We start from the raw sequence: 13,643 nt of genomic DNA, 5'->3' as shown, positions 1-13,643 counted from the left end.
GAACTACGCGGTCAAAATAGATGTTAAATAATGTGGGAGCCAGAGGACATCCCTGTCGCACCCCAAGGTGTACAGGGAAAGGCTCCGACTCCCGGCCACGTAGTTTTACCCGGGCCCGCTCACCATCATGAAGGTCCTTAATGATCGTGAGCAGAGGGTCAGGGACTCCGAAAGCACGAAGAACAACCCAGAGCCCAGTCCTACTGATGGTATCATAGGCCTTGACCAGGTCAATAAAGCAGAGATGTAGGTCTTTTTGGAATTCCCTACACCTCTGCAGAGACACACACAGACACGATCACACACACACACCTAGACATAGACACACACAGAGACACCCTCACACACCTAGACATAGACACACATAGAGACACACACAAACACAGACACTTATACAACACACGGCTTTGACACTCACACACACATATACTGACACACACACGTAGAGACACACACAGACACACACACACTACAACAACACAGCCTTGACTCACTCACACACACACAGATACTGACATACACACACGTAGAGACACACACACACTACTACTACAACACACAACCTTGACTCACTCACTCACACAGATACTGACACACACACGTAGACACACACACACTACTACAACACACAACCTTGACTCACACACTAACTGGGAAGGCTTCCCCGCTGCCTCGCAGCGCGTCTGCAGCGTTACCTATCTCACCCGCTGTGTTGGCGTCTGAATTCACAGACATAATTAATTGATCTATTGAGAAAACCGAAGCGATTCCACCGGTCGATTGGCGAACGATACAAAAGTCGCGCCAACATTCTGCCCACGCTCTTTGTAGGGTGAGCGAATGTGTTTTTTGTTTTAAAATAAATAATAATCAACTTTAACTTTGTCGCGAGTCGGATTGTCATTTACGTGTTGTGTGTGTAATATGTAGTGCAGTGTAGTGTAATGTAGTGTATAGTCGTGTATAGTAGTGTAGTGAAGCGTGTAGTGTATAGTAGTATAGTGTATAGTTGTGCAGTGTATAGTGTAGTGTATAGTAGTGTAGCGTGTAGTGTAGTGTATAGTGTAGTGTATAGTTGTGCAGTGTATAGTGCAGTGTATAGTGTAGTGTATAGTGTAGTGTATAGTGCAGTGTATAGTGTAGTGTATAGTGCAGTGTATAGTGTAGTGTATAGTGTAGTGTATAGTTGTGCAGTGTATGGTGTAGTGTATAGTGGTGTATAGTTGTGCAGTGTATAGTGTAGTGTTTAGTGTAGTGTTTAGTGTAGTGTATAGTGTGTAGTGTATAGTGTGTAGTGTATAGTGTAGTGTATAGTGTAGTGTATAGTAGTGTAGTGTATAGTGTAGTGTATAGTTGTGCAGTGTATAGTGCAGTGTATAGTGTAGTGTATAGTAGTGTATAGTGTATAGTAGTGTATAGTGTAGTGTATATAGTGTAGTGTATATAGTAGTGTATAGTGGTGTAGTGTGTAGTGTAGTGTATAGTTGTGCAGTGTATAGTGCAGTGTATAGGATGAACGCTGAGATAAAGGGGCACGGGGTGACCAATAAGGAGTTGACAGCTATTCCATCCCCTAGAATTTTCCACTCTTAAACAAATTCAACAACAACCGGAATAACAAACTCGCCCTCCAGAGAGAGAGATTGAACCAAAAGTGGATGAGTGAGTGAGTGAGGAGTGCACGGTGAGGTGCGGCAACGCTTACAAACCCAATACAGGAACTGAAGATTTATTTAGCAAAATATTGAAAACACAAGACAAGCCTGGCACATTAAAACCGGATACATTTTTTTTTTCTTAACACCACTTGGACAAATCCTCGATAATTGATCATGAATAATAGCACGCCTACAATAATCATTATTAAATATTCACAAATTATTTTAACATATATTGCGAGCCGAATATTTTACACACGCGCTGATTTTATCGACCGGGCGTTCACAAGCAACTAATCAACTCTTAAATACCAGGTGCATCGATTGATTAGTTACCTCATATATTTAAGCGATAATACAAAATTTGCCAGATATTTCAATCATTCGCAACAGATAACTCGAACCGATGTCAACATGCTCGCACAGCAATTATTTAGCAAACTTATTTAAAGCCCCAATTATTTCCTTCCCACATTTAAACGCAATCCTCTCCAACCCATACAACTAAGCGGTATTTTGTACCCAACCTTTCAACTTAATAATCACAAAACCAAATTCACGCGCGTGTGCGTGTGTGGAGGCAGTCGCCCTCCAGCAACAACAACGGAGGGCAGAGGAGCGACGCTCACAACAACGAGCGGAGTGCCGGGCGGATAAAATGCAGAAAGTAGGGCAAAGTAGGGGTGCGTGGTGCGGGCGGGGGGGGAGTGTACAGCTGGTGGTGGTGCATCTACCGGTCATCTCGGTCAGCTGACCCAATGGCACCGGCGGGGTCTGCCCCAAGACCTTTTCCCGTCTAAAGCGACCACTTCACGTGGTCTCAAAGTGCACCTGGCCTGGCACGGGCGCCGTGAATGACGACCCCGTCACCGAACGGCGGTTGTATTGGTATTGGTCCGTGTTCTGCTGCTGCTGTTGTTGCTGCTGTTGCTGCTCCTAGAAATCGGGGCCGCGCTCGGTACCAATTGTACAACTAAAACATTTGACAAAAACAGCACGCCACACGCCAGCATGGACTAATGAACGGAACCCTTCGCGGGATACACTCGTGAACGCCGAAAAGCCGGTGGCGAAGAATGGTTTCACAAGCGAAGCATTGGCGCCTCTCAATTGTAACTAACTAAATACAAGGAAGGTGGGGGGGGGGGGGTGCGCTTCAAAAAAATGTTAACGCTAACATGGGACTATCGTTTTTAATGGAAAAAGGACGGATAATAAGACACCGTGTAACGTGATGACAGATGTAGCCTAAATAGCTTCCAATCGTCAAAGAGCCTTCCCCACAATCTTCTCCAGGTGATCTCCAGAGCCAGGAGGAGGCACAACAACTATTGTGGGAATTTGTTGCAAATTCTCAGAAGTGTTAAGCATTTTTCGAAACACCCTTATATATATATTTGCTATTAAAGCTTAAAAAAAAACATTCCTTTTGCAATCATCCCTAATAAAGAGTTGTGTATGTTGTTGTTGTTAGATCGTGTAAATATGTAAATGTTGTGTCGTCGTTAGAACCGCCGCCACCACCACCCGACACAGCCAATCGCGTAGAAGGGGCGGTGTTTGTGTCACGCAAGACAAAAAGCGTGGCCCAGTTGGTTTGCCGCTTGTCGCGTGTTGACGGAGAGTTAAACCCACGACAGCCTCGCTGTTAAAACCCAATCCCTTCATTATTTGTTCCCCTTTAACAACAACGACGACGACAACAACAACGACCCCACAACTCACCCCTGGAATCCCAACGCCCTCTCCCGACACGGCCATTACGAATCCAATAGGAGCCTCAGACGGAGGCAGAGAGACTAGGACCCGCCAGGATTTCAACCTAAGTTTCGATTTAAAGCTTTCGTGACTGCAGGGATTCATCTTCTTGGTTCTTTCGGTAAAGTCACGTAGAATGGAAATAATAAAATAATACAAATAAAACATAATAAAATAATTCTCACGACGTTTTGGCGACAACGCAAGCAGCTGTCCTCAGGTGGAGAGCAGGTCTGTCAAGAAGACAGCGTCTGAATGTCGTGAGAATTATTTTATTATGTTTTATTTTTATTATTTTATTATTTCCATTCTACGTGACTTTACCGAAAGAACCAAGAAGATCAACCGAAGTTTCTCAAGCAGAAGGGAACCACAGCACCCTCTCTCTCCCGACACGGCCATTACGCATCCAATAGGAGCCTCGGACAGAGGCAGAGAGACGACTCGGACCCAGGGGGTTTGAACCAGAGGTTGCAAACGGGTTTTGATTCCTTACCCGTACCCGTACCCTGCCGCACCAGGGTCGCAAACGGGTACCCGTACCCTACCCGATACCCGGCTACCCGTGACCGGCCCGGGTACGGGTAGGGTACGAGTACCCGATTGCGACCTCTGGGATGAAGCCATGTTGCAGGCGCGGGTGGGTTGATTCTAGGAACTTGAATTGTGAGAAGAGACAAGACATTGGGAAATGAGTGACAAACGGTGACTCACCAGTGATTCACGGCCTACCCGTACCCGGCCGCACCAGGGTCGCAAATGGGTACCCGTACCCGTACCCGGCCGGGTACGGGTAGCCGGGTATCGGGTAGGGTACGGGTATTGGGTACCCGGTTGCGACCTCTGGTTTGAACCTAAGTTTCTAAAGCAGTAAGGAACCCAGCATTCTGACACGGCCATTAGGAACCACCCCACCCTCCACCATTTGTAAAATTGGCTCCACCCACCCCCAAGACGTCTTTTCTACCACCCATCCTGATTGGACGAGGAGGGGGGGGGGGTAGACGAGCGTGGTGTGGGCGACGATGTTCTAGACGAGGTGGGGAGGGGGGGGTGAATTACGAGGTGTGAGGGTGGTCTTGACGAGGTGGTGGGTGTTGTGTGAGTTGTCGTCTAGACGAGGCGTGGGTGGTCTAAACGAGGTGAGAGAGACGAGGTGAGAGAGACGAGGTGAGGGAGTTGTCTAAGACGAAGTGAGGGGGTTGTCTAAGACGAGGTTGGAGTTGTCTAAGACGAGGAAGTTGTCTAAGACGAGGCAGGGGAGTTGTCTAAGATGAGGTGAGAGAGACGAGGTGAGAGAGTTGTCTAAGACGAGGTTGGAGTTGTCTAAGACGAGGTGAGGGAGTTGTCTAAGACGAGGTGAGAGAGACGAGGTGAGGGAGTTGTCTAAGACGAGGTGAGAGTTGTCTAAGACGAGGTGAGAGTTGTCTAAGACGAGGTGAGAGTGCTCTAAACGAGGTAACCCCTCTGCTTGGGCGGGTGGTGGTGGTCTAGGGGATCCATCCCGTCGGCGATGATCATCGCCATGTCCTCCTCGTCCACCTCCTCTTCGTCATCGGGCTCCACCTCCTCGTCCAGGCGGACGAACGGACGCTGCGAGCCGGGAGGGGGGGCGCCACCACCACCGCCGCCACGCTGGGGCTGGTGGGTGACGGTGGCGTAGACCGGAACACCGCCGGCCGGGGTGGTCCCCGCCCCGACGTGGAGCGCGGAGTCCAGGGGGGCCGCACGCAGCGAGGAGACCATGGAGGAGGCGGAGGAGGAGGAAGGTTGCGGCACCGTGTCGTACTGGGGCGGCGGGGAGACAAAGGTGGGCTGGATTTGGGGGGGGGGGGGCGGGGGTAGGAGGAGGAGGGTGAGAGAGAGGACACGTGGTGTGGTTCAGAGCTCCTGCAAAAGTCTCGACAACAACGAAAGAATTTCGATTTAAAAGCTGCTTTCGTGACTGCAGGGATTCATCTTCTTGGTTCTTTCGGTAAAGTCGTCACGTAGAAGGGAAATAATAAAATAATAAAAAATAAAATATAATAAAAAAAATTACATAATAAAACATAATAAAATAAAACATAATAAAATAATAAAAATAAAACATAATAAAATACTGCTGCAGCTCCTTACTATTAAAATTATTTCCCTTTATTACTGCTAACCCTACCTCCTCCCTTTGTTGCTGCTAATCCTACATAATGCACGGGCATATGACTTTGAAACCCCACTTCCTACGCATTCCACAAATAGTGACTAATCCCATATCTGCATTTTCCATAAATATTCTAAATTTCTCTGTTGATATGCAAATTCCTTTGTCAAGGTGCCCTTCCTCCCCTAACCCAGCTTAAATATACGCTGCCAAGCTTGGTGGTGCTCATTCAGACGCTGTCTTTCCGATAGCCCTGTTCTTCACCTGAGGACGGCTGCTTGCGATGTGGCCGAAACGTCGTGAGAATTGTATTTTATTATGTTTTATTTTTATTATTTTAATATTTCCCTTCTACGTGACTTTACCGAAAGAACCAGGAAGAACAACAAAAGAAACCTCATTCTAGATTTGAAGCTTTCGTGACTGCAAGGATTCATACTCTTAGGTTTTTTCGGTAAAGTTACGTAGGTAAAATAATAATAAAATAAAATAATAATAAATTACAATAAATCAATTAAATCACGACGTTTCGGAGGCAACACAAGTCTTCAGGTGGGACCGTCACAGCTAAATTTACTGTATCAATTATTTTCATTTATTATTATTTGATTTTATTATGTTTTACCTACGTGACTTTACCGAAAAAACCTAAGAGTATAAAAGAAACCTCCACACTTTTTCAGCCTTTTCTAATTCTCTCCCCTCTTCTTCTGTGTTTATATTTTGAGTCTGCGTCTCTATCTCTCTGTGATGAGATGTTAACTACCTCGCCTGATATGCAGGAGGTCGCCAGTTCTATCCTGGACCCTGACAATGCCTGCTGCTGCTGCTGCATATTTGGAGTCTGCGTCTCTCTCTCTATCTCCCTGTGATGAGATGTTAACTACCTCGCTGATATGCAGGAGGTCGCCAGTTCTATCCTGGACCCTGACAACATCTGCTGCTGCTGCTGTATATTTGGAGTCTGCGTCTCTCTCTCTATCTCCCTGTGATGAGATGTTAACTACCTCGCCTGATATGCAGGAGGTCGCCAGTTCTATCCTGGACCCTGACAACATCTGCTGCTGTTGCTGTATATTTGGAGTCTGCGTCTCTCTCTCCCTGTGATGAGATGTTAACTACCTCGTCTGATATGCTGGAGGTCGCGAGTTCGATCCCGGACCCTGACAACATCTGCTGCTGCTGCTGTATATTTGGAGTCTGCGTCTCTCTCTCCCTGTGATGAGATGTTAACTACCTCGCCTAATATGCAGGAGGTCGGCAGTTCGATCCTGGACCCTGACAACGTCTGCTGCTGCTGCTGTATATTTGGAGTCTGCATCTCTCTCTCTATCTCCCTGTGATGAGATGTTAACTACCTCGCCTGATATGCAGGAGGTCGGCAGTTCTATCCTGGACCCTGACAATGTCCGCTGCTGCTGCTGCATATTTGGAGTCTGCGTCTCTCTCTCTATCTCCCTGTGATGAGATGTTAACTACCTCGCCTGATATGCAGGAGGTCGCCAGTTCTATCCTGGACCCTGCCAACATCTGTTGCTGCTGTATATTTGGAGTCTGCGTCTCTCTCTCTATCTGCCTGTGATGAGATGTTAACTACCTCGCCTGATATGCAGGAGGTCGCCAGTTCTAACCTGGACACTGACAACATCTGCTGCTGCTGCTGTATATTTGGAGTGGTTGGTCACTGCTTGGATTTTTCTCCGGGTCCTTTCGGGTTTTTCCCCTCCGCATTTAGAATAATCAGCATCACGCGTTCACACTATTTGGCTGCTGCTGTAATTGCCCACGTGATGGATGATAAGGACCCTGACTTGGTTGAGCTGCCATCATTCTGGTCGCCTGGTCGCTTCGGAATAAGAGCTACACAGCTCAGTGCGGCCTTACCTGGTGTAATACAAAATAGTTTGAGTCTATGGGTCTCGATGTATCTATATGGGTCAGACCCTGCTGGTGCCATGAGTTGACTGCTGTGCCAGGCTCGGTGCAGAAGGAGGTCACGGGACAGACACAGCAGGTGCCATGGGGTTGACTGCTGTGCCAGGCTAGGTGCAGGAGGAGGAGGTCACGGGACAGACCCTGTAGGTGGAGGGGGCGGGTGGAGGGGGGGTGGAGGGGGGGGGTGAGGGGGGGTGGATGCATCGCATCGCCACCCCCCCCTCGCTACCCCCCCCCTCCACCCCCCCCCCCTCCACCCCCTCAACTCGAACCCGCAGCCTCACCTGGAGCTGCGATGGAGTTTTCCCGCCCCCGAACAAACTGGGCGGGCCGCCCCCGGCACGTGACGCCACTCCCCCCTGGGAGGACAGGGGTCGCGAGGAGCCGGCGTGGGAGGTCAGGGGTCGCGAGGAGCCGGCCTGGGAGGTCAGGGGTCGCGAGGAGCGCGACTGGGAGCGCGACGACGGGGGCGGAGGAGACTCGTCCATCCTAGACGATGGGGGAGCGTGGAGCACACACACACACAGACACACACACACACGCACATACACACACACACACACAGACACACACACAGACACACACACACAGACACACACACACAGACACACACACACACAGACGCACAGACACACACACACAGACACACATACACACACGCAGACACACACACACATACACACAGACACACACACACATACACACGCACACACACACAGACACACACAGACACACACACACACAGACACACACATACACACAGACACACACACACACGCACACAGACACACACAGACGCACACAGACGCACACACACAGACACACACACAGACACACAGACACACACAGACACACACACAGACACACACACACGCACACACATACACACACACATACACACACGCACACACACACACAGACGCACGCACACACACACAGACGCACGCACACACAGACGCACGCACACACAGACGCACGCACACACACACGCACACACACAGACGCACACATACACACAGACGCACACAGACGCACACATACACACAGACGCACACACACACATACATACACGCACACAGATACAGACAAAGGTTACCCGTGAAGCTCACACCACGCGTGCGGGCACGGGGGCTGGAAGGGGAAGGGCAAGTGCTGTTTGGTATCGAGCAGCAGCAGGAGCAGCAGGAGCAGCAGGAGCAGCTGGAGCAGCAGCAGCAGCAGCAGCAGCTGGAGCAGCAGCAGCAGCAGCAGCAGCAGCAGCTGGAGCAGCAGCAGCAGCAGTAGCTGGAGCAGCAGCAGCAGCTGGAGCAGCAGCAGCAGCTGGAGCAGCACCAGCAGCTGGAGCAGCAGCAGCAGCAGCAGCAGCTGGAGCAGCAGCAGCAGCAGTAGCTGGAGCAGCAGCAGCAGCAGTAGCTGGAGCAGCAGCAGCACCACCGCTGGCACTCACACAGACAAGGACAAAGATCCCTCGAATCGCCTGGAACAGACTGTCGGTGGGGGGGGGGGGGAGTGCCGTTAGCGAGTAGCAGCACCTAATGAAGGCTACCGCACTGTCGCACACGAGGCGGTGGCAGTGGCCAGCAACCACGCCCGGCCGCCTTTGTCTCTCCCCAGCGGGGCGATGTTTACTACCACACACACAGAGCAGCAGCAGCAGCACCAAGTAACTCAGTTGAGGCCGAGTCGACCCAGCGGAGGCCCAGGACCAGTTCAGATAATCGTCACCGGTGGCGTTGGTCATGAGCGGGAATCGAACTCGGGGTCGCCCGATTCGAAGCGAAGCGCACTGATTGTTACACGACCGCTCCCCACTCAACAATACCAGTACCCGTCATTCGCCACTAGGTGAGGGTGACGTCACCACAGCGCCTGTACCAGGCTAGGTGCACTTTGAGTCCACGTCAAGTGTCGAAGCCTCAGACCCATCAGGTGCCATGGGTTGGCTCACCGAGATGACCGGTAGATGCACCACCAGCCGTATCCCCCTACTCTGCCAACTTGTTTCATTTTAGCTACCCGGCGCTCCGCTCGTTGTTGTGAGCGTCGCTCCTCCGCCCTCCGTTGTTGTTGGAGGGCGACTGCCTCCAACTGCCCAGTGGCAGCATCCTTCACGAGCCTCCTCCACAGAGGCCGATCTTGACACCGCTGGTACGGGTCGTCGGCAAGTCCACTCAGCTCCACATCCTCCTGTACCGCATCAGTCCATCACTTCTCCAGCCCATGTCGTGCATGTTAGGCCCCCTCTATGCGGCCAAACCGAAGCTGTTTCCTGGTCTCAGACTCTGGATCACCTTCAGTACATCCTCAACAGATGGTACCTCAGCCAGCCACTCACAGGAGGTGACTTCTTCCAATATTTGAGGCACCGCAGCCTCGGCAGGGTCATCCCCACTTTGTCCCATGTTGTTTTCCAGGCTGAGGGATTTCCTCTCCCCCAGGACCTCACAGAAATGCTCAGCAAATCTGCAAACCTGTTCCTGGGGGTCGGAGATTGGATCACCGTTCTTTCCCCTAATGATGGTAATAGGTGTGGCGCTGCAGGTTACTTTTTATGGAATTAAAGAGCGATTTGTGATCGCGGGCCATTGAGGCAGACTCCATCTCCTCAGCAACCAGCGACCACCACCCATCCTTGCAGCGCCTCACAGCTCTCCAAACCTCTGAGCCAAGGCTGCGGCAAGCCTCCTCATTCTCCGACGTGGGATGCTGTAGCCGATGAGTGGGCCTGTCGCTTTTTCTCAGCCAGTTTGAACACCTCCTCTGTCAGCCGGGGTCAATGGGGAGGTCTGGACCGTGTACCCAAAGCAGCCATTGCAGCTGCATGAGCCACAGTCCTAAATCTCGCCCATTTCCCCTCAACATCAGAAGGAGTGGGGGACGATGCCAACCCCAGCCGCAAGCGATGATGAAATTTTCGCTTGCAACTTTCATCAGCTAGCTGAGACCATGCCACTAAGGGTTTGAATGGGGTCCTGGGTGTACACCCACCACCGGAGTGGAAGAATGGCAGGCACATCTTACAGATGACAAGTCGATGGTCAGAAGGCAGACGCTGTCGTGGACAGTGCTGTGGGGGGGAGGGCCAATTCCAATTGGCCTTTCCTCTCATGGCGTCTGTGACCACCACAGCAGCTAAATGGGGGCTCTGGACGAGTGCGAGGGGCTGGTAACCCCTCCACCTTCAATTAACTTACCACTAAACTACGACCAAAAAATGTAATTAACAAGCTTGTGCCGGAGGCCCCGGGGGGGACAGGCGTCTATGACGTCTCCTGGCCAAACCCCACACATTGACTCAAGAACCGCCATTCGCCACTAAGTGGCAGTGACGTCACCACGACGCTTGTGCCAGGCCATGTGCACCTTGAGGCCACGCGAAGTGTCGAACGCCCGCTGGCAGGAGGTCACGGGGCAGACCCAGCAGGTGCCACGGGTCGACTGACCGAGATGACCGAGATGACTCACACACACACAGACAAACAAAGATACCACCCTGCCCCCCCCCCCACCACCACCACCCCATCTCCCACAAGCAGCAGCAGCAGCCCGACTGACCGTATGACGTGCGACAGCTCCTTCTCTTTCCTCTTGAGGTTCCTCCTCCTCACGCAGCACACGACCACGGCGATGGCGAGCGCGATGAGGAGGATGGGGCACACGATGGCCGCCACCAAGGACCCCACGTTCGTCTCCTTGTCTGTGGGGGGGACCCGGGGGGGGGGGGGTGGGTGAGGGGGGGGGGTCACAAAGGCCGGGGGTCAGAGACACGGAGTTCTCTCTTCTTACTCTTAGTTCTTTCGGTAAAGTCACGTAGGTAAAAAATGAAATAAAAATTAATAAAAATAAAGCAATTAATTTTTATTTTATTAATTAAAAAAATGAAATAAAAGTTAATAAAAATAAAACAATAAATTTGTATTTTATTAATTTTAATTTCATTTTTTACCTACGTGACTTTACCGAAAGAACTAAGAGCATGAATCCTTGCAGTCACGAAAGCTTCAAATCTAGAATTCTCTCTTCTTGCTTCAGAGCCTCCCTCCCTCTCTCTCTCTCTCTCCAGGTGAGGGGGGGGGCAGGTGGGGGTTGTGGCAGTTGGTTGGGGTGGGGGGGCAGGTGGGAGTTGTGGCAGTTGGTTGGGATGGGGGGGGGGGCAGGTGAGGGTTGTGGCGGTTGGTTGGGGTGGGGGGGCAGGTGGGAGTTGTGGCGGTTGGTTGGGGTGGGGGGGGGGCAGGTGGGGGTTGTGGCAGTTGGTTGGGGTGGGGGAGCAGGTGGGGGTTGTGGCAGTTGGTTGGGGTGGGGGGGGGGAGCAGGTGGGGGTTGTGGCAGTTGGTTGGGGTGGGGGGGGGCAGGTGGGGGTTGTGGCAGTTGGTTGGGGTGGGGGGGGGGGAGCTGGTGGGGGTCGTGGCAGTTGGTTGGGGTGGGGGGGGGGAGCAGGTGGGGGTTGTGGCAGTTGGTTGGGGTGGGGGGGGGGCAGGTGGGGGTTGTGGCAGTTGGTTGGGGTGGGGGGGGGGGCAGGTGGGGGTTGTGGCAGTTGGTTGGGGTGGGGGGGGGGCAGGTGGGGGTTGTGGCAGTTGGTTGGGGTGGGGGGAGCAGGTGGGGGTTGTGGCAGTTGGTTGGGGTGGGGGGAGCAGGTGGGGGTTGTGGCAGTTGGTTGGGGTAGGGGGGGAGCAGGTGGGGGTTGTGGCAGTTGGTTGGGGTGGGGGGAGCAGGTGGGGGTTGTGGCAGTTGGTTGGGGTAGGGGGGGGAGCAGGTGGGGGTTGTGGCAGTTGGTTGGGGTGGGGGGGGCAGGTGGGGGTTGTGGCAGTTGGTTGGGGTAGGGGGGGGAGCAGGTGGGGGTTGTGGCAGTTGGTTGGGGTGGGGGGGGGGAGCAGGTGGGGGTTGTGGCAGTTGGTTGGGGTGGGGGGGGGAGCAGGTGGGGGTTGTGGCAGTTGGTTGGGGTAGGGGGGGGAGCAGGTGGGGGTTGTGGAAGTTGGTTGGGGTGGGGGGGGGAGCAGGTGGGGGTTGTGGCAGTTGGTTGGGGTGGGGGGGCAGGTGGGGGTTGTGGCAGTTGGTTGGGGTGGGGGGGCAGGTGGGGGTTGTGGCAGTTGGTTGGGGTGGGGGAGGGGGGGCAGGTGGGGGTTGTGGCAGTTGGTTGGGGTAGGGGAGGGGGGGCAGGTGGGGGTTGTGGCAGTTGGTTGGGGTGGGGAAGGTGGGGGTTGTGGCAGTTGGTTGGGGTGGGGGGGGAGCAGGTGGGGGTTGTGGCAGTTGGTTGGGGTGGGGGGGGGGGAGCAGGTGGGGGTTGTGGCAGTTGGTTGGGGTGGGGGGGAGCAGGTGGGGGTTGTGGCAGTTGGTTGGGGTGGGGGGGGGAGCAGGTGGGGGTTGTGGCAGTTGGTTGGGGTGGGGGGGGAGCAGGTGGGGGTTGTGGCAGTTGGTTGGGGTGGGGGGGAGCAGGTGGGGGTTGTGGCAGTTGGTTGGGGTGGGGGGGGAGCAGGTGGGGGTTGTGGCAGTTGGTTGGGGTGGGGGGGAGCAGGTGGGGGTTGTGGCAGTTGGTTGGGGTGGGGGGGGAGCAGGTGGGGGTTGTGGCAGTTGGTTGGGGTGGGGTGGGGGGAGCAGGTGGGGGTTGTGGCAGTTGGTTGGGGTGGGGGGGCAGGTGGGAGTTGTGGCAGTTGGTTGGGGTGGGGGGGGGCAGGTGGGGGTTGTGGCAGTTGGTTGGGGTGGGGGGGGGGCAGGTGGGGGTTGTGGCAGTTGGTTGGGGTGGGGGGGCAGGTGGGAGTTGTGGCAGTTGGTTGGGGTGGGGGGGGGCAGGTGGGGGTTGTGGCAGTTGGTTGGGGTGGGGGGGGGCAGGTGGGGGTTGTGGCAGTTGGTTGGGGTGGGGGGGCAGGTGGGAGTTGTGGCAGTTGGTTGGGGTGGGGGGGCAGGTGGGAGTTGTGGCAGTTGGTTGGGGTGGGGGGGGGGCAGGTGGGGGTTGTGGCAGTTGGTTGGGGTGGGGGGGGAGCAGGTGGGAGTTGTGGCAGTTGGTTGGGGTGGGGGGGCAGGTGGGAGTTGTGGCAGTTGGTTGGGGTGGGGGGGGGGGCAGGTGGGGGTTGTGGCAGTTGGTTGGGGTGGGGGGGGGCAGGTGGGGGTTGTGGCAGTTGGTTGGGGTGGGGGGGGAGCAGGTGGGGGTTGTGGCA

The 13,643-nt window shown here is 53.8% G+C and overlaps 1 protein-coding gene across 4 annotated transcripts in view; it reads right to left on the bottom strand.

The window, feature by feature from the left end:
- Window positions 1-1,713: 1,713 nt before the first annotated feature.
- The window catches only part of LOC133359583 (coxsackievirus and adenovirus receptor homolog), a 51,638-nt gene continuing 39,708 nt past the window's right edge, over window positions 1,714-13,643 (bottom strand). Inside the window, exons 6-9 of one of the 4 annotated variants that reach the window (XM_061578033.1) lie at window positions 11,047-11,188; window positions 7,776-7,980; window positions 4,855-5,231; window positions 1,714-4,812 (exon numbers count right to left, since the gene is read on the bottom strand). In XM_061578033.1, coding sequence (XP_061434017.1) covers window positions 4,866-5,231; window positions 7,776-7,980; window positions 11,047-11,188 — 713 coding nt within the window. In that variant the 3' untranslated portion in view covers window positions 1,714-4,812; window positions 4,855-4,865. Of the gene's footprint in view, window positions 5,232-7,775; window positions 7,981-11,046; window positions 11,189-13,643 lie in introns of all 4 variants that reach the window. The other 3 variants (XM_061578034.1, XM_061578032.1, XM_061578031.1) reach the window with 3 other exon arrangements.

This window comes from Lethenteron reissneri, chromosome 65 (assembly GCF_015708825.2).
Source record: "Lethenteron reissneri isolate LAM-NWPU_2019-01 chromosome 65, ASM1570882v1, whole genome shotgun sequence".
Classification (NCBI taxonomy): domain Eukaryota; kingdom Metazoa; phylum Chordata; class Hyperoartia; order Petromyzontiformes; family Petromyzontidae; genus Lethenteron; species Lethenteron reissneri.
This window is presented reverse-complemented; position numbering and strand designations above follow the sequence as displayed.